The sequence below is a fragment of the Heloderma suspectum genome, chromosome 2 (genome assembly GCF_057233095.1).
Source record: "Heloderma suspectum isolate Gila_16-S chromosome 2, 16-S_ref, whole genome shotgun sequence".
NCBI lineage: Eukaryota > Metazoa > Chordata > Lepidosauria > Squamata > Helodermatidae > Heloderma > Heloderma suspectum.
The window spans coordinates 73,145,020-73,166,687 of NC_139459.1; the positions used below are offsets into that span (position 1 = coordinate 73,145,020).

General features: G+C 43.3%; 1 protein-coding gene across 4 annotated transcripts in view; it reads left to right on the forward strand.

Annotated features, from left to right (window-relative positions):
* APC (APC regulator of Wnt signaling pathway) overlaps nt 1–21,668 on the forward strand; it is a 115,071-nt gene that overhangs the window by 58,487 nt on the left and 34,916 nt on the right. For all 4 annotated transcript variants that reach the window (XM_084833870.1, XM_084833872.1, XM_084833873.1 and 1 more), the window contains 3 exons: nt 11,608–11,691; nt 14,908–15,012; nt 20,479–20,577. In XM_084833870.1, the coding sequence (XP_084689996.1) occupies nt 11,608–11,691; nt 14,908–15,012; nt 20,479–20,577 (288 nt within the window). The remainder of the gene's footprint in view (nt 1–11,607; nt 11,692–14,907; nt 15,013–20,478; nt 20,578–21,668) is intronic.

Genomic DNA, 21,668 nt, shown 5'->3' on the forward strand with positions numbered 1-21,668 from the left:
CCAGGCTGTGAGATGAGTAGTCGAAAATTGTGGGGAGGGGGCAAGTAACCTCACTGTCAGACCATTTCCTAGTGAGATTTGAACTCATGCCATTTCTTTCCTCCTGTAGAGGTGTGGAAACCATTTGGATGGTGCACCCCAGGAGAGTGATGGAATCTAATGGATTTCTGAACACTCAGGGATTTTATAGGGGAGAAAACTGGTGATCCACAGTGAGAGTAGGGCCTTGGCTACTAGGGCAGTGAGATGTGGAGAGCCATTGACTTGATTGCACCCTAGTGCCCTCTCCAGCGCTGTGGAGCCTGCTCTGCTCCCTGGTATACTGGGGAGCGGCAGGCAGTGAAACAGGCTGGATGTTGGCTAGAGTGCAAATGGTGAAAGACTCAAAGTGAAGACGACCGTGCATGCTTTAGACCACATAATCATGCCTGTTGTGTGGCAGTGTGGGCAGCAAAGAAGGCTTATTTTGCTGCCTCCATTGCATCCCTGAGTAGCCGTCCAGCAGAGCTCTTTTGGGTGCTCCAGGGGCTGTTAACACTCTCCTCAACGAATGGGGCCCTGGTCCCCTCAAGGACCTGCTGTGACCTTTTTGCATCACACTTTGAGGACAAAATTGCTTGTCTGCACAGCAAACTTGATGCCATTGTTAGTGCAGTTTCAGTCGAGGTATCTGATGCCACCATCTGCCCAGTTTTGTGGGATCAGTTTCAAGTGCTGCAGCCTAATGATGTGGACAAGGTGCTTGCAGCAATGTGACTGACCACGTGCCTTCTTGATCCTTGCTCCTCCTGGCTAATAAAAGCTATCAGAGGAGGTATGACTGGGTGGATCCAGGGTGTGGTAAATGCTCTGTGGGAAGGGGTGGTTCCTGCTGTCCTTAGGGAGGCAGTAGTGTGACCACTCCTGATGAAGCCCACTCTGGACCCAATGGTATTAGACAACTACCACCCAGTTGCAAATACCCCCTTCTTAGGGGGTACTTGAGAGGGTTGTGGCAGAACAACTGCAGGCTCTCTTGGAGGATACTGATTATCTAGACCCATTCCAGTTTAGGTTTTGACCTGGTTACAGGATCAAATTTGTTGTTGTTCTTCAGTCGTTCAGTCGTGTCCGACTGTTCGTGACCCCATGGACCATAGCACGCCAGGCCTTCCTGTCCTGCGCGCTCTCCCGGAGCGTGCTCAAGTTCATATTCATTGCACCGGTGATACTATCTAGCCATCTCATCCTCGGCCATCCCCTTCTCCTTTTGCCTTCAGTCTTTCCCAGCATCAGGGTCTTTTCCAGAGAGTTTTCTTTTCGCATTAGGTTGCCAAAATATTTGAGCTTCAGCTTCAGTATCTGTCCTTCCAATGAGCACTCAGGGTTGATTTCCTTTAGGATGGACTGATTTGACCTCCTTGCAGTCCAGGGGACTCCTAAGAGTCTTCTCCAGCACCACAGTTTGAAAGCATCAATTCTTCGGCGCTCAGCCTTCCTTATAGTCCAGCTCTCACAGCCATACATTACTACTGGGAAAACCATAGCTTTGATTAGACGGACATTCGTCGGCAAGGTGATGTCTCTGCTTCTTACTATGCTGTCTAGGTTTGCCATAGCTTTCCTCCCAAGGAGCAAGCGTCTTTTAAATTCATGGCTACAGTCACCATCTGCGGTGATCTTGGAGCCCAAGAAAGTAAAATCTGTCACTGCTTCCATTTCTTCCCCTTCTATATGCCAGGAAGTGATGGGGCCAGATGCCATGATCTTAGTTTTTTTAATGTTGAGTTTCAAACCAGCTTTTGCACTCTCCACTTTCACCCTCAACAAGAGGCTCTTTAGATCCTCTTCGCTTTCTGCCATTAGGGTGGTATCGTCTGCATATCGGAGGTTGTTGATAATTCTCCCGGCAATCCTAATTCCGACCTGTGATTCATCCAACCCGGTGTTTCTCATGATGTACTCTGCATATAAGTTAAATAAGCAGGGTGACAATATGCAGCCTTGTCGTGCTCCTTTTCCAATTTTGAACCACTCGGTTGTTCCATGTCTGGTTCTTACTGTTGCTTCTTGACCCTCGTACAGGTTTCTCAGGAGACAGGTAAGGTGGTCGGGTACTCCCATCACTTTAAGAATTTGTCAGAGTTTGTTGTGATCCACACAATCAAAGGCTTTAGCGTAGTCAATGAAGCAGAAATAGACGTTTTTCTGGAATTCTCTTGCTTTCTCCATGATGCAGCGAATGTTGGCGATTTGATCTCTAGTTCCTCTGCCTCTTCGAAACCCAGCTTGTACTTCCGGTAGTTCTCGGTTCGCATACTGCTGAAGCCTAGCTTGTAGGATTTTGAGCATCACCTTGCTGGCATGTGAAATGAGCGCAATTGTGCGGTAGTTTGAACACTCTTTGGCATTGCCCTTCTTTGGAATTGGAATGTAAACTGACCTTTTCCAGTCTTGTGGCCGTTGCTGAGTGTTCCAAATTTGTTGACATATTGAATGCAGCACTTTAACAGCATCATCTGTTAGGATTTTAAATAGCTCAGCTGGAATACTGTCATCTCCGCTAGCTTTGTTGTTAGTAATGCTTCCTAAGGCCCACTTGACTTCACTCTTGAGGATGGCCGGCTCAAGTTCAGTGACCGCACTATCATGGCTATCAAGGACATTACTATCATGGCTATCAAGGACATGAAGATCTTTCCTGTATAGTTCTTCTGTGTATTCTTTCCACCTCTTCTTAATCTCATCTGCTTCTGTGAGGTCCCTGCCTTCTTTGTCCTTTATCATGCCCGTCTTTGCACAAAACGTTCCCTTGAGATCTCCAATTTTCTTGAAAAGATCTCTAGTCTTTCCCATTCTCTTGTTTCCTTGATTTCCTTGCATTGTTCATTTAAGAAGGCCTTCTTGTCTCTCCTTGCTATTCTCTGGAATGCTGCATTCAGTTGGATATATCTTCCCCTTTCTCCCTTGCTTTTTGCTTCCCTTCTTTCCTCAGCTACTTGTAAAGCCTCATCAGACAGCCATTTGGCTTTCTTGCATTTCTTTTTCTTTGGGATGGATTTCGTTGCTGCCTCCTGAACAATGTTACAGACCTCCGTCCATAGTTCCTCAGGCACTCTGTCTATCAGATCTAATCCCTGAAATCTATTCCTCACCTCCACTGTATATTCATAAGGGATATGATTTAGGTCATACCTGAATGGTTTAGTGGTTTTCCCTACGTTCTTCAATTTAAGCCGAAATTTTGCAAGAAGCAGCTCATGATCTGAGCCACAGTCAGCTCCAAGTCTTGTTTTTACTGACTGTATGGAGCTTCTCCATCTTTGGCTGCAAAGGACATAATCAATCTGATTTCGATATTGACCATCTGGTGATGTCCATGTGTAGAGTCGCCTCTTGTGCTGCTGGAAAAGAGTGTTTGCTATGATCAGCGTGTTCTCTTGGCAAAACTCTATTAGCTTTTGTCCTGCTTCATTTTGTACACCCAGGCCATGCCTGCCTGTTATCCCGGTGATTTCTTGACTTCCTACTTTAGCATTCCAGTCCCCTATGATGAAGAGGACATCTTTTTTTGGTGTTAGTTCTAGAAGGTGTTGGAGGTCTTCATAGAACCGATCACCCTCAGCTTCTTCGGCCTCAGTGGTTGGGGCATAGACTTGAATTACTGTGATGTTGAATGGTTTGCCTTGGATTCATACTGAGATCATTCTATTATTTTTGAGATTGTACCCCAGTACTGCTTTTCCCACCCTTTTGTTGACTATGAATGCTACTCCATTTCTTCTAAGGGATTCTTGCCCACAGTAGTAGATATGATGGTCACCTGAATTAAATTTGCCCATGCCTGTCCATTTTAGTTCGCTGATTCCCAAGATGTCGATGTTCAATCTTGCCATCTCATGTTTGACCACCTCCAGCTTACCTTGATTCATTGATCTGACATTCCAGGTTCCTAAACAATATTGTTCTTTACAGCATCGGATTTTCTTTTCACCACCAGACACATCCATAGCTGAGTGTCCTTTCGGGTTTGGCCCAGCCGCTTCACTCTTTCTGGCGCTGCTTGGAAATACCCTCTGCTCTTCCCCAGTAGTATATTGGACACCTTCCGACCTGAGGGGCTCATCTTCCGGCGTCATCTCTTTTAGCCTTGTGATACGTTCCATGGGGTTTTCTTGGCAAGAATACTGGAGTGGGTTGCCATTTCCTTCCCCAGTGGACCACATTTTGTCAGAACTCTCTGCCATGTCCTGTCCGTCTTGGGTGGCCCTGCACGGCATAGCTTATGGCTTCACTGAGTTACGAAGCCCCTTCGCCACAACAAGGCAGTGATCCATGAAGGGGAAGAAGGATCAAATTAGTCTTGGTCAACCTGATGGATAACCTTTACCAAGAGAGTAACATTGGGTGACCATTCCTCAGCCCCTTGGCAATTGAGCTATGGTGTTTTGCAGGGTACCATCTTGTCCCCAGTGTTGTTCAACATCTATATGAAGCTGCTGGGAGTGATCATTAAGGCATTTGGAGCCAAGTGCCATCAGTATGCTGTTGTCACAGGGAGATAGAGCTGTGTGTCATCTGAAGCAGGTGAGGCTGTGCAAGTCCTGATTCAGTGCCTAGGCTTAGTAATGGCCTGGATGAGGGCTAATAAACAGAAACTGAATCCTGGCAAGATGGAAGCCCTGTGGGTGAGTAGTTTCTGAGTCTAGGAGGTAGGCTTATTGCCTGTTCTGGATGGGGTTGCACTCCCTCTGAAAGTAGTCTGGGGGTACTCCTAGATCCATCATTGTCTCTGGAGGTCCAAGTGGCCATGGCAGGTCAGAGTGCCTGGTTTAGCAGCTGTGGCTGCTCCTGGACAGGGATGGCTTGGCCACAGTGGTACAGGCGCGAATAACCTCAAGACTGGATTACTGCAATGCACTCTATGTAGGGCTGCCCTTAAGGCTGGTCTGGAAGCTGAAGCTAGTCAGAATGCAGCAGTCTGGCTGTTGTCAGGAGCTGCTCCCTTTCAGCATGTAACTGGCTGTTTATTTTTTTACCTGGCCAGGTTTAAGGTTTTGGTACTAGTATATAAAGCCCTAAACAACTTGGGACCAGGATTCCCGAGAGCGCCTTCTCCCTTATCAACTTGCCTGGTCACTGAGGTTATCAGAAGGCATGCTCTTGGTGGTTCCACGTGGACCTATGGTCTGAAGGGAGTCCACCTGGAGAAGAGCCTTCAGTGTAGTGGCCCCTTTCTATGGAACTCCCTGCATCTGGAGGTCAGGCAGGGGCCAACACTGTGTTATTTCCAGTGCCTCCTGAAAACAGCGTTATTCCAGGAAGCCTTCTTTGACTGACCAGCCATGGTTTTATCAGTACTCTGTTTTTAAAAATAATAATTTTAATATGGTGTTTTATTTCTTTTATCTTTTTATCATTTTATAATTTATTGTTCACCGCTTCAGAATCTCTTTAGATATGGAGTGGTATGTAAATGTTGTAAATAAAAATAATAAACCTTAAACTTGGCCTGGTTGCAAATAGGTAGCCAGTGCAATTTCGTCACCAAAGTCTCCTGAGCAAACTTAGCAGTCATGCAAAAAGAGGAGAGGCCCTCTTATGGATCAGTAACTGGTTAAAGAACAGAAATCAGAGACTAGGAATAAATGGTAAATTCTCCCAATGGAGGGATGTAAATAGTGGGGTTCCAATGCTTTTTAACTTGTTCATAAATTATCTGGAAATTAGGAGTGAGCAGTGAAGTGGCCAAGTTTGTTGATGACACCAAATGATTTAGGGATTAAATAAACAAAAAGGGATTGTGAGAAGCTCCAAAAGGATCTCTCCAAACTTGGAGGATGGGCATCCAAATGCCAAATGTGGTTCAATGTAAGCAAGTGTAAAGTGATTCATGTTGGGCAAAAAATCCCTGCTTCAGGTATAACTTCAGGTATCAGAGGCAGTATGCCTATGTACACCAGTTGCTGGGGAACATGGGCAGGAGGCTGCTGTTGTATTTATGTCCTGCTTGTGGGTTTCCCATCAATAGCTGGTTAGTTATTGTGTGAACAGAATACTGGATTAGATAGACCCTGGGTCTGATCCAACACGGCTCTCCTTAAGTTTTAAATAAATAAATAAATAAATAAGTGTGCTTCCTCTGAAACTGGAGGTAGTATATAGCCATCAGGACTAGTAGCCATTGGTAGACTTTTCTTCCAGGAATTTGTCTAACCCTCTATTAAAGCCATCCAAGTTGGTGTCTGTTACTACATCGTGTGGTGATGAATTCCATAGTTTAACTATGCGTTATGTGAAGAAGTACTTCCTTTTATGTCCTGAATCTCCACCAATCAGCTTCATGGGATGACCTCAGGCTCTAGTATTTTGTAATGCATCATTGTTTAGAACACTTTCTGAATTACTTCTTAAACTATAGTAAGTGAACATGGGGAGAAACTGGATGCCTAGAAGGACATTGTGGAATAAGAGCTTTTTAGATTGCTAAATTTTTATCTAGAACAAATTTTATATTTATTTACTTATTTATTTATTTCATTTCATTTCTATACCGCCCAATAGCCGAAGCTCTCTGGGCGGTTCACAAAAATTAAAACCAAACAGCACACAAACAATTTAAAATATATAGAACATTACAACCACAATATAACAATACAACCACAATAAAACCTAGCAGCAGTGCAAGAGTTTAAAATACAAATTTAAAACAGCAAAGCTAAAAGTTTAGAAAGCTAAAGTGCTAAAATGCCTGGGAAAATAAAAAGGTCTTCACCTGGCGCCAGAAAGAATACAATGTAGGTGCCAGGCGAACCTCACCAGGGAGCTCATTCCAGAGCCGGGGTGCCACAGCAGAAAAAGCCCTCCTAGTAACCACCCGCCTCACTTCCTTTGGCAGGGGCTCACAGAGAAGGGCCTCTGACGATGATCTTAAGGTCCGGGCAGGCACATATGGGAGGAGGCAGTCCTTCAGATAACCTGGCCCCAAACCGTTAAGGGCTTTAAATGTTAATACCAGCACTTTGAATCGGGCCCGGAAATGGACTGGCGGTCAGTGCAGCTGGAAAAGTACTGGCGTAATATGAGCTCGTTGGCCAGTCCCTGTTAACAATCTTGCTGCCCTATTTTGGACCAGCTGAAGTTTCCAGACCGTTTTCAAAGGCAGCCCCACGTATAACGCATTGCAGTAATCCAGACGAGAAGTTATCAGAGCATGGATAACTGTAGCTAGGCTATCTCTGTCCAGATAAGGGCGTAGTTGGTATACCAGCCTAAGCTGATAAAAAGTTCTCCGTGCCACTGAGTTCACCTGTGCCTCAAGTGACAGTTCTGGATCCAAGAGCACCCCCAAACTATAAACGTGATCCTTTAGGGGGAGTGCAACCCCCTCCAGAACAGGTTGAATATCACCTAGCCGGGCAGACGAACCACCCACTAACAGTACCTCCATCTTGTCTGGATTGAGTTTCAGTTTATTGGCCCTCATCCAGTCCATTACCATGCCCAGGCACTGATTCAGAACAGCCACTGCCTCACCTGGTTTTGATGAGAAAGAGAGGTAGAGCTGGGTGTCATCTGCATATTGATGGCACCTCAGCCCACACCTCCAGATAACCTCCCCCAGTAGTTTCATATAGATGTTAAACGGCATAGGGGATAAAATAGAGCCCTGTGGAACCCCATGGCACAATTGCCATAGCACAGAGCAGTAATCCCCCAGCACCACCTTCTGGAATCAGCCATCCAAGTAGGAGTGGAACCACTGCAGTGCAATGCCTCCAACTCCCAACCCAGACAACCTATCCAGAAGGATACCATGGTCGATGGTATCGAAAGCCGCTGAGAGGTCCAGAAGAATCAACAGGGTCGAACTCCCCCTGTCCCTCTCCCAGCAGAGGTCATCCCACAGGGTGACCAAGGCAGTTTCCATTCCAAAACCAGGCCTGAAGCCCGATTGAAATGGATCTAGATAATCTGTTTCATTCAACAGTGCCTGGAGCTGTCCCACAACCACCCGCTCAAGCACCTTGCCCAGGAAGGGGATGTTGGCCACTGGCCTATAATTATTAACATCCTCTGGGTCCAGTTTAGGCTTTTTCAGGAGTGGTCTAATTACCACCTCTTTTAAAGCAACAGGCACCACTCCCTCTCTCAAGGAGGAATTTACAACCTCCTGGACCCAGCCAGACATCCCCTCCTTGTTTGATTTAATAAGCCATGAAGGGCAAGGGTCAAGCACACAAGTGGTTGATCGGACTTGGCCAAGCACCTTGTCTGCATCCTCAGGCCTCAGTAATGAAACTCATCCAATAAAACTGGACCAGATGGTGCTCTGAACGCCTCTACCAATGGAACTGCATTAATCGTGGTGTCCAATTCATGACGAATCTGAGCGACTTTATCCTCAAAGTGCCGTGCAAACTCGTCACAGCGTGCCGCCGAGGGTTCCACCGTCTCTTGCCCTGGCCCAGAATGTAACAGGCCGCGAACCACTTGGAAAATCTTTGCTGGACGACATTGAGAAGATGCAATGCTGGTGGAAAAGAACTGTCTCTTTTCCACCCTTACTGCCACAGAGTAGGCTTGATAGTGGGCTCTTACCTGTGTTCGGTTAGACTCAGCACGAGTTTTCCTCCACCTGCGTTCTGGCTGTCTCCCCTCTTGCTTCATTGCCCTCAGCTTAGGTGTATACGAAGGAGCTGGCCAGGCTCTGCTCAGAGGGAGAGGGCGCTTGGGCGCGATCGTGTCAACCACCCGAGTCATCTCTGCATTCCACAGAGTGACCTGGGCTTCGACAGGAGCACCAGCCATACCAGCAGGAAAATCCCCCAGAGCCCTCTGGAATCCATCAGAATCCATTAATCTCTGGGGGCGGACCATTTTAATAGGTCCCCCACAGTTGCAGAGGGGGAAGGCTGCCAGGAGTCTAAACCTCAGCAGGAAGTGATCTGACCATGACAAAGGCACAGATGTTATTTTCTCCACTTTCAGATCACCATCCTCCTGCCCAGTCGAGAAAACCAGATCAAGCTTGTGTCCTTTTATATGCATTGGTCCGATGATGTGTTGGGACAGCCCCATGGTTGTCATGGCGGCCATGAAGTCCTGAGCCGCTCTGGATACAGCGGCCTTGGCATGGAAGTTGAGATCCCCCAGGACCATCATCCTAGGGGTCCTCAACACCAAGTCTGAGACCACCTCTGTCAGCTCAGGCAGGGAGTCTGATGGGCAGCGGGGTGGGCGGTACACCAACAGAATCCCTAATCTGTCCCAGGTACCCAACACGAGGTACACGCACTCAAGATCTGCACTCGAATGAGCAGGAAGCCTGGAGAGGGAGATTGAATTCCTATAGACCACGGCAACCCCCCCTCCCCGACCTTCAAGTCGGTGTTGGTGCTGCACCGAGTACCCAGGGGGGCACAGCTGGGAGAGAGTGACCCCTCCCAGTTCCCCCACCCAGGTCTCAGTAATACATACCAGGTCAGCCCCCTCATCCACAATCAAATCATGGATGAGGGAGATTTTATTTTGGGCCGACCTGGCATTCAGCAGCAGCAGCACCAGACCTGAGGGCAGACTGGTAAGGCTGCCAGGAACCATCCGGTTGGGGGAAGAACCAGAAGAGGGGACAGCTGTAAGGTGTCTAGCCCCTCTTCTCCTCATCTGGCCTGTTAATCCCCCAATGCCATACCTCCCCCTGCCTGTGACCACAGTTATAGTGGCACCTCCCCGACCCCCTGAGTTGCTCAGTAGTCCTCCCAGGCACATATTAAAATGTTAGGATATAAAAATGTTCAACAGTGTAAAAGAATATAAAAGATAAAAGAGAACAGCAGCTAAGAAGGAGCAGATAAAGTCCACGTTTGCCCCTTTCTCCCTCGTCTTTAGAGCTGCTGCCCTCTGCTGCTGCTATTTGCTGCTGGTATCTGTGGCTGCTGGTGTCTCTCGAGAGGCAGGTGGGTGGGTCTTCAGGTCCTGTTCCATGCGACTCCAAGTGCGACACTAAGTGCGCACTTAGCGTCACACTTGGCGCGACGCTGTGGCGCACGCCGAGGCGCTGCCTCTGGCAGCCCCGCCTTAAGTACCTGTTTGGCGGGGGCAGAAGCAGGCTCAGGATCCGCCTGGTGCAGCTGCTGGCTGGTCCTCCTTCCCACAGGCTCCTTCCCGAGCAGCCTCTGGTAGCCCCACCTTAAGTACCTGTTTGGCGGGGGCAGAATTTTGGCAGGAACAAGTAAGAAAAATTAGGAAGGACTGATACGGATCTCTAGGACTTCTGTGGCTATTTTGTAATCTAGTGCCTTCATCTCACAGTTTGTCCCACAGTCCTTCAGCATCTTTTATAGCAAGGAATAGATTTTTCTCCACAAATGAATTATAAAAACAGAGTTAGAAATGTCCTTAACAATTTTTCTTTGCTTAACATAATGGAAACCTTGACACATTGGCTCACATTTTACTTTAAAATGTTTTTAATAGAATGAGATAAAAAAACAGACGGAAGCAAAATTATGCATACATTTGTTAAAAGGAACATATCAATAAATATTTGATCTTGGCCATCTTTCTCTTGGGTCTCTCTTTAAAATACATTGTATAATAGTTTACAACAGGAGTCTCCAACTTGGAATTTTTCCATTGGCTTTAATAGGGATTGGAAAAGCCCTCTGCCCAAAAAAGGCTGGAGGGGAGGTGAAGTTCATCCCTTTGGACAACAGGGTCGTTGGTGAGGGGTGGTCTTTGCCCCCCCCCCCATTTTTGGCAGTGGGGCTTTTTTTTGCCCCATGCAAATGAATGGAGAAATTGCTCCATTCACTTGCATGAGGATGGGGAGAGAGGGCAAAAGGAGAAAAGAAAAAGGAGCCAGAGATAGAGGGGTGGGGGACCAAAGAGGCAGGAGGACGAAAGAGGGACCAGAGAGAAAGAGAAAGGAGCCAGAGAGAGAAAAGGGGAATCGGGGGGGGGGGGACAAAGGTGGGGACACAAAGGAGCCAGAGACCAAGTGAAAGAAAGAGGAGTCAGAGAGAGAAAGAGAGAGAATGAAAGGGGAGCCAGAGAGAAGGAAGGAAGGAAGATTGAGAGAGAGAGAGAGAAAGAGGCCAGAGGAACAGAGAAGAAAAGAAAGTAAGAAGAGCCAGAGAGAGGAGCCAGAGAAAGACAGACAGACAGACAGACAGACAGAGGAGTCGTGGGGGAGCAAGAGAGAAAGAAGGAAGGAAAGAAGGAGGAGCCAGAGGGGGGGGGAACCAGGGAGAAAGAGAAAAGCTAGAGTGAGTAGCACACACACAAACACAGATTTGGGGTGTGTGTGCTCCCAACTTTTTTGTGATTGGCCCTCCACCCCCCTACAGTTTCTAATTTGTGGTGGCACTTAGGCCACTTTTTCAAAATGCCAAATGGGCTCATGGACCTAAAAAGGTTGGAGACTCCTGGTATAGTGTCTACTAAGGTAATACCCTTTCTGAAACTGAACTAAGTACTACACTGCATGAGGAGCTTCAAACACTTTCAGTTTCAAGCTTAAATGTATTGAATTTTTGTGTGTGGTGCAAACAGCTCTGCTTTGTCGTTGATTATTGCTTGATATTTCCTCCCCCCACTAACCACTTAAAACTTGTGTTGTTCCAGGTGAGAGTGGCTAGAATTCAACAAATTGAGAAAGATATTCTACGCATAAGACAGCTCCTTCAGTCCCAAGTTGCTGAAGCAGAGGTTGGTGTTTATTTTCTGCCTTCTGCATGCAAGGCATGTGCTCTACCACTGATCTATGGCCCTTCCCATTCTCTAAACCATGGTTAGAGGAGTGGGAGTGCTTCTTTTCTCTCCTTTTCCTTCACATCTCATGTACACATTTTTTATCCACCACCACTACCACTCGCCCTCCTGGGTGTCATACCTTGACACTTCTTTCTTGTAGGCTCCTGGCAAGGTTTTTGCTGTTCCCAAAAGCTTTTAATTGATCTAATGGCTCTATTATTTTAGTGATGTTACCTCCATGACAGTTTGGTGTTCAATTTCTTGTGATTGTATGGTAGTTTTTCTTGAAGTCACTTTGAATTTACTTTGTGAGAAAAGGCAGGATATAAGCGTTTGAAATAAATACTTTTTTGGAACTAACCACTCCACAGCTTCAATGTCTGCACCAATGTCAAGAGTTTACGCAGAAGACAGATTTTATTGTGTTTCTCCTAAACCTTCACTTTTTTCTCTTCTTTTACACGGCAACACCTGTCAGTCTTCTTAAGACTTTGGGCATTATTTTCAATCTTTTTCATGTTTTTTGGCTCGCATTTTTCCTCTAGCTGTCATTTCTCTCTAATAATTTCCCCTTTTTATTATTAGCTCTACTAAATCCCTCTTCAGAGCTTAATTCTCTCTAATGTTGACTGTTGTACTGTGCCTGACTGCCTGTATGCTGAGGTCAACTTCTGCGGTCCCTCTCCAGGTCTCCTACCGTCTGAAGTGCAGCAAGTGGCAACAGAGGAGAAGGCCTTCTCAGTGGTGGTGCCCTGTTTGTGGAACCCTCATTTTAGGGAGGCTCGCCTGGTGCTGCCTACTTTGATGTCATTTTGGTTTCACTGTCAGGCAAAGATCTTTGTATTCCTTCCAAGTCTTTTATATATAAAATTTTAATCTTTGACTGGTTTTTATGCTGCTGTTTTTATCTGCCCCCTTTAGATTTAATTATATTGTTTGTTTCTTGTTTTAGCTGGGGTGGTAGGGAGTGTCCTAGGGGCTAGAAGGGGTGGCAGGGAGCATCCTGGGATGCTAGATAGGGGTGGGACGTAAAAGAGGTGTTTTGCCTGTGCTGTGTGTGTTGGCTGGTATATGTGTGTTGGCTGATTTGTTTGCTTTGGCTTAGTGTGTGTGTTGCCTGGGGTGTGTTTCTCTGATCATCATCAGTTTGCCTTACATAAAATGAGTATTTTGTCATGCTTTGTGGGGGGCAAATATGTAATTTGCCATTTAAGGCTCAGATCTTGCCTCTGCCTTGTGCTGAGTTTGTTGGCCAAGTTGTTTGTTTGAGCCTCATCAGTTTGCCTTCTGTGAAATGGGTGTTGGAGCAGAAAACTGGGTTCAAAAGAGTGGCTTTGTGTTTTAGAGGTCAGACCCCACCTCTGCCATGTACTTAGGTTCTTAGGCAAGTAAATTTTCTTATAGCATGACCAGTTTGTCTTCTGGGAGATGAGAGTTTTTTTAATGGTCATGCCTACCATGGCAGCCATTTTATTAATGGCAAGACCCCTTAGCAGCCATTTTGTGTGAGCAGTCATACACTCCCAACATTACAGTTGTACCCACTGACCCAAAAAGGTTGGGGACCCCCGCTCTTCTGTCTTTGCTATCAGATGACATTATGATGGAATTGAAAAGCTAGGCTCCCACTTACTAGGCTATCGTTTTGCAGAGTATTGACAATATTTGGCTATAGTCAAACAGGCAGTCTACTAAGTGGTCAGTTGGCTGGCATACCAGCCCTGCAATCTGTGAATTGGTTGGAGATAAAACACAAGGTTGTGAGTATGGTATTGCCCTTTTGAAACAAGACCTCTAGGTGCAGAACAAAATTTAATTTTTGTGAACTGCCCAGAGAACTTGGCCTATAGGGTGGTATAGCAGTATAGTGAATCAATAAATGCATGAAAATTATGTTGGCTTTATTTCAGCTTTTCACTTGTCCAAATTAGGGTAGACCCTGTGTTACTAGTACTTAATTTAGTTCTGATAATTGTGTTGCATAGAGTAGTTTCTCTTGGATCAGACTGATACCTACACAAGCCTGAATTTTGAAGGCATATTTGCTTGACAGATGCCTGAAAAAATGCTGAGGAAGCCCATATTTGATAGGGTTATATGAATTTGGTTTAACTACTATGTAGTGTCATATACAACATAAGTCTACTCGACTGCAATTAATAAAAAAAGATTGAACATAATGGATTATGGTTTAGATTATTCTGTGCCCCAGATTATTCTGTTAGTTGCTTGTTCAGCTTAGTTCCTGCCATTTGCTTTAAGTCATAAACCCAACAGTCTGATGTAGCACTGAACTCCTTCAAATAAACAGGTCTATACAGTGTAGCCAATATGCACCTATCTAACCTATCCTGTATACAACGGTTTGTGAATTCTTTAAAGCCCTATCCTACAGGGATTTCCCCACTGGATGAGTGTGCGTATTCAGCTGGGATTGGTAAAAACAAAATAAGAGTGTACGTACAGTGTCCTGTATGCAGTTCTGTGTGTATCTGAGTCACTATGAAAACACTACTTTTTATTTTCTGTCTATAAGATTGCCATTACAGAAGAAAAAATGTTTTTTTCTGTTACGTTTTAGAACTTCATTCATCTAGTTAAAGAATCATTAGGCTAGGGACAAAGCGCTTGTTTAAATTTTTTTCGTGTTAAAATGGTTGCTACATCTTAGGTCATGATATAACTGTAATATGGAAAGATGCTATTAGTACAAAACTGACGTACTATGTGTATTTTGGGCTATCCACCCAGAAGGTGTTTCTGTTTGATTGCAAAGCGTAAGTAATATTTTAACTGTTCCACTCATAGCCTCCAGTAAATGCATAGATCACGTGACATTGCAGAGGAGACAGTTGTTTGCTCCAATTCTGTTAAATTTCTGATAGTGATGTGAGCACAGCTGGTGGAGGATGGTGTTTTGTGTCTCACAGCAAATCCTTTGTCTTCTAGGGCTATAATCCTCGGAGGACATGCTTCACTTTCATCCTGCAATTTTGCTAAGACAGTCAGTCTTGGCTGCTAATTATTGAGGCTAGAGGTTATGAAATACAAAGCACAGTTCAGTGGCTTTGTGAAGCTACAGCATTGATGCATTTACCGTTTTTAGAAGGCTGCGCATGATAAAGTGTACTCCGTTTCTATATGTAATGCCATAAACTCTTACATTAACAGAGGGCACCTCCAAGCAAGCATGATGCAGGCTTGCACGAAGCTGAGAGGCAAAATGAAGGTCAAGGAGCAGCAGAAATCAGTGTGGCAACTGCTGGCAGTAGCCAGGTAAAGCCAGGATTTTATTTCTAAGGAATGCTTAAACATATGGTGCTTTTGTGAGTGGGAAATAGTAATTTTGCTATGGCAGAAAAAATGTTCCTGAATGGATTCCTTCATATGTGTTAAATCAGAAAAGTCGTGCCACTGGAGGAGATGAAAGCTCTTTAATCTGCTACAAAGGTTTTTTCTAAATAGATAGATGTTAAATATTCCACATTATGAGCCTAGTACTGTTCTGGTTCAAATGGCTGTTGTGCATATATTTGGATTAGAAAGGAACAAATCTCTTTCAAACTGATTTTGTCATATTTTTAAACCTTAAAAAAAATGATTAATGGAAGGAATTTTATATTTTAAAATGGCTACTAAAATGACTTTGAAGTAGAAGTTTCTGGTTAAAATAATTTGCTTTTTTCAGTTAAAGGCAATGTTATATAAACCACTGGAATAACTAATCAGATTGTGCATTTATGTTGAAAATGGATATATATTTGCTGCTGTTGCTTTGTGATATGCACTAACCTGGATATTGTCCAGCCCTGTCTTTATATGTGGAGCATTTTTAGCATTCATTTAGACAGAGAATGTTATCTTAATTTATTACAACTATTCATTTTTCTTCCATGAGCACTTCATCATGTGCAAGTATGCTCTAGAATCTCTAAATTACTAACTGAAATTATTGTATCTTCAGACCATTACGTTTTTCATCATTTCTGTCTTTCTGAAAAATTATTCAAATCACTTTAAAATATGTTTTGCTATGTGGCTTCACATATAATGTCAAATGTAACCTATTTTGACTGCATGAATCTTTCCCTACAATTAGCCCTGTTTAATGTCATTGAGACTACTCAGAGTTACGTGGCAGAGGGGGTTAACTGTCCTCGTTCAAATTTATTTTTATTTTTAGTCATTTTCTCTGCTTTTTCTAAGCAATAGCTAGAGACCCCACTCTAAATCCTAATGAAAGCAATGCTCCGATGTAAGAAACAAACAGATTCTTTTGGTATGAGGGCATGTTATTGTAAATAAGCTGTGGCACACCTTGTAAAATTGTGTTTTTCATTCTGATATGAATGGGAATTTACTGTGGATGAACTTTATTTGGTTCATGTGGAGGGAATGGCAAAAGTGCCTTCTAGCCAATCAATTTGGTAGGACTATAGAGAAAATGAACGTTCCAGTTTTTTTTGTTTAGAGTAGTTCTCAATTTTCCTCATCAAAAATGGTGCTTAAAGTATTAATCATTTTTCTCCGCTAGCTTTGTGGATATGAATGACTCAATCTGTCTTTCTACGAGACGTTTGGGATTACTTACTTTTAATGAAAGGCCAGGGAGAGGAGGCTTAATGGGTTGGGCACCAGCATTTTATTTCTGGAACTCAGCTTGGTTCACCCTTGTGTATCTTAATGTAAATTACTGGAGTACAAAAAACTTGAAGTATTAGTTATTCCAGACAGTGTTGATCAACACTGTAATGGAATATTTGTCCACCATGGATAGTATTTTCCAGGAGGCAGTCTTTTCTTTTGCATCACTGTACTGGTCTGCATGTGCTCTGCTCTGCTGCATTTTGCTTTGAAGGTGGAAATGAAATTTGCTGAAATTTGAATGTTTCCAAGTTGGCTGATGGATTTGAGATAGCTTCTTTTTTAAATAAGGAAAAATATCCTTTTGAAATATATTCAAGGAATAGAATATTAGAACAAGAATTAAAAGTATAGCACATAAGATGAGACCAGAAGTGGAGATATTAGGATAGAGATGTAGTAGAACCAGTTGGACTATCCAGGAGAAAAGAGCAGGAGTGGCTGGGGGCGGGTGAGAGAGAATGAGAGTACATGAGAGAAGAGCAATTAAGCCTGCTATGCAGTAGTCTGTTTTACTAGATTGGGATTGGGGATGGTATTTTTAATATTGCTTCTGTTTCCAGTGGCTTGGATCCAGGGAAGCACTGGTGGAAAGGGGTGAGCAAAAAGTGACTTTCCCAGCCTCTCCTGGCAATTCCTAGATGACAGCCCCCCCCCCCCCCCGCGTCCTCTCCTGAGGGTTGTGGGAACCCTCCTAAATAACTTATTCAAAACAAGTTTGATAATGAGGGTCTCAGTATTAGGATCCATGGGCACATCATTGCACCTGCAGACCTTTAGCTTGTTAAATTTTCCTCTATCCTCTCTGTGGCAGGAGATAGCTTTGTGCTTGCAAAATATGCAAATACTCTTTTCTCTTGTAAAATGTGTAAAAATCATGCAAATTCAAGAGGATCCATTTTTATTCTGCTGGATCCAACTTTTATCCAGACCCCAAAGAAAAGAAATGCCCGGTTTACCACAGTAGGCCAGGGAAACCTAGGCCCAAACCCCCACTTAGCCATAGAGTTCCCTGGGGACTCTGGGCAAGTCTCAGCCAGGCCCCCTCCCTCCTAACATCCCCCCCCTCTCATATATATATATATATATATATATATATATATATATATATACACACACACACACACACACACACACACCTAGTTTGCATAGCACACCAGGCTCATAGTGGGTTGTTTAACTCCCAATGAGCCACAGCACACGCTGGGGGATATTATGAATATGCAACCCCCACTCGGGGCAACCGGGGGGTTGCCATGTTGTGTGAACCCGGACACGGTGGGTTATTTGAGGATTAAACAATATTAAACAACTTTGCATAACCCTACTACAAACTTTAGCTTCTGGCTGTTCCAGTTTTCTCTTCCTTCCTTGCCCCTGATTGCTCTGATTTCACCCCCCCTCCCCCGCATACATTCCCATTCTCTCTCTCTCTCTCTCTCTCTCTCACACACACACACACACACACACTCTCTTTCTCTCTCTCTCTCTCTCACACACACACACACACACACACACACACCCCTACCTACCTACCCACCTGCCTACCAGCCTTTCCTCTTTCAATCAAATTTCAGGTATAGCAATTGGTTTGCTATGACCTCTTCTCTCCTTAGAATTGACGCACCCTCCCCCAGCTAGCATCTAATTGTTCTCTCTTCTCTTTTTTTGAGTCTACTACCCAACCGGAACTGTAAGGCCTGAACAGAAAAGATGGGCAGCATAGGGGAAAGTGAGGAGATGCAGACTGGGTACTGCCATTTTAATTAATAATCCAGTGTAGAGGGGAGCAGAGAATCTCACAGGTGACCTAGTAGGTCTCTGTGGGTGCCAGGGTGCGCTCAGGCACTGCATTGGGAAGTATGGCAGAGAACATCCACCTGTATTTTGAAATAATGGGAAGCTTCAAAATGAGTCTGTGTATGCTTTCTTTTCTCCACTCCTAGCTATGCTGTGTTACTCTGATTTAGAAACAAAAGTAGGGATGTAGAAGAAAGAAAGAAAACATGGGCGGGTGGGCTGGCTTATATTTAGAGGAAGGCCTAGATTGTAGAAAACAGGGGCTTTTAGACTGCAGCTGTAAAAGCCTTCATTCCTCAGAAGAAGTGTGTTGTAAGTTCCCACTGTGATAAACATCTGCACTATACAAATGGAAGGTAATAAACTCTTCTTGGAAGCTAGAGACAACCTCCACTTTTCTGTCCTATCCACCTGCTTAGCTGAAGACACTTAAAATGAAATATTTGGCATTCACAGGGACCTTTTGGAAACATATACATGGAAAAGTTACAGTGCAATTTCTTATTGACATAGCTTTTCCTGGGATAAACCCATGATTCAATCCCAAGAGGATTTTAGAATCTTTGTCACAGAGTCAACCTCGTGAAAACATGTTCATGTTCATAGTCATGGCAGCTCACAGGGTAATAGCTCAAAACTGGAAGACTGCCAAACATCTTAACACTGAAGTCTTGATACATGTTGCTGTGGGAAATAGCCACAGCAGAAAAATTGACGTACCAACTGAAATTAGCTAAAGGCAAATACAAAATATCTGACTTTTTAAATAAAATATAGCATGATTTTATTGTATATACATAGCAGGGACATATCAATATTTGTTAAAGCCTTTCTTCAAGATTATTAAAGAGAGACTAAATATAATTTGTTTTTTATGACGAACCATAAAGAAAACCTCCAAGCAACCAATGGATTCCACCTATATTTTTGTCTGTAAAGTAAAGTGGGTGGTGGGGATGCAAAATGTACTTACTACCCTCTGTCAGTACCTAGATTTAAATGAGATGTATTTTTGTTGGTTTATCTTTTCATTTGGAAAATTAATAAAATTCATATTTTAAAAAAAATCCACCCTGCTAAACTGATTAACCAATTCAGTCATAAGACCGACATGTAGGTGTTCTTAAGAGATCACTTTAGAAGTTAGGTAGAGAACACTAAAAGTGGAGGGCTACACACTTTAATTAGTTAGTTGGTGTGATCAACATTGCTTCCTCTGATTAAACTGAGAGGCTGGCAACAAGCAAAAACTGTGGGACTTGGGAATCTGGAAGTGTCTACCTATGTATTGGCCACTCAAAACACATTCCATCCTTCCGTGCCAAGTTAGAAGGAGAAATAAGTTACATAGTTTTTCCCTTCGGTTTGTGTACAAAGTGAGCGAGTTGTAAATTGCATACATTGAGGAAAATTTGGCCTCTTACTTCAGACGCCTCAAAAAGACACCTTCATTCAGTTTTGCAATAATTTAAAATTAATCATTTAAAAGCCACATGGTAAATTAACATCCTTAAGTTGCTAACAGCCATACAAATATAATATCACAGTCATTCTTAATATTCCCCCAGGTAATGAAGAGAAGTCTTGGTAGTCTCTTCATTACCTGAGAGGATTGAGAGGAGCTCATATGACTAAGCATTAAAGACTCTATTATTCCGGCAGGCCTTCCTTTTTAGAACTCTTGTTTCTTTGGCTGACTTTTGTATACTTTTTTTAAGCAGTGTTGTTTTAAGCTGTGTTTATTGTGGGATTTTTAAAAATTGTTTTTACTTCAGAGTCTTAGTTATGTGTTGCTTGTCCATATGTTATGTACATGGTTTTTAAACTTTGTATATTGTATTATAACATTTCAACTTTTGGAAACGGCCCAGAGAGCTTCGGCTTTGGGGCGGTATAGAAATGATAATAACAATAAGAAGCAGTAGCAGCAGCATATTCCTGACATTGGATGCATTGTCCTACCAGTGCCTCTCAATAAGTGGAGGAAAAAACACTGAGTTTGGAAATATTATTTGATGGCTGAGTGAAGCTGTAAGAGGGAATTGTTTTGTTTGACCTAGGTGCTATGTTTAACGGAATAAAATTTCCCCACAAATGGAACACTTCATCTCTTCCCTATGTAAGTTATGCTTGACTTGTGGCTTGCTCTCCTGTAGAATAGTGATGCTGCTTTCCCCCTCTTTAATAGAATTCTGAGACAATAACTTCCAAATTGTGTTGAATGGTAAAATACTGAATGTTAAAAATGATTTTGTTATACAAGCACTTTTGTCATATAACTGTTACTTAAACTTGTAGGGTTCAGCTCCTCGGATGGACCATGAGACATCCAGTGTTATGAGTTCTAACAGTAGTTACTCTGTTCCTCGAAGACTGACAAGTCACCTGGGTACCAAGGTAACTGAAGATTTCCATAAATCGGTAACAGTACATTTTACAATCAAAATACATCTTTTGTAAGGGTATTACTATTCATACTTCCATACAAACCTGCTTGAGCTGGATGACCATCAAAGAGCCTGTTTTCTACCCTGTTCCACAAGATCAGACAGGTGGGTACAAAAGGCAGGGCTTTTAAAGTAGTGTCACCAAAATGATGGCATGCCCTGCCTGTGGAGATCCATTGGGTATACTCTCTTTGTTCTTAGATATCTGTTGAAGATTTTTAACAAGCTTTTAATATTTAATATAAAAAGTCTGCTACTTTTAGGGATTTTAGTGGATTTCTGTAGCTGCTGAAATGTTCTGTTGACAAACTTTAATGCTGTTTTTAGTGTTTAATGTATCATGTATTTAATAACTTAAAATAATAAAATCCATAGAATTTTAAGTATAGAAGTGGAGCATTTTATATCTTTATATTTATATAGGTCAAAAAGTTACAGCAGCCATTTAATTAATTGCTTATATAGGAAATGGTAAAACCCCCAAAATTTGGAGAACGCTAAACTGAGATTCGGGCTGAAAACATTTAGTGAAAGAGCCTGACATTTGTTATATCTACATATAGAATTCCAGACATAAACCCCAACTGTGTGGTATTCAGTGATGAACATTAATCTACTATTAATTATGAGTACTAATGCTATTTGTAATAACATTTGAACATACAGTCAGGGCCAGAAATATTGGAACAAGGATAACTGTTTTGGCAGTTGGCCTCTGTACACCACCACATTGAAGTTGAAAGGAAACACATTCAGATGGGAGTGAAGTCAGGACTTTCAGCAGTAATTCAAGGGGTTTGACAAAAGGGTTCTGCATAACCCAGAATCTGAAACGGTGGGGCACAGCCATGAACATAAATTGTGTTGCACTAGCACTACTACTCTACTACTGCTACTAGCACAATATCACTAGAGTACTACTCTAGCACAATATCACTAGTGACAGCTGGCACACCAATTTCCTGGGGAAATACATTTGAGAGAGAATTAGAGATCGGACCTTGTAGGACCCTGAGACCTTTTTGACCAGCTCATAATCCC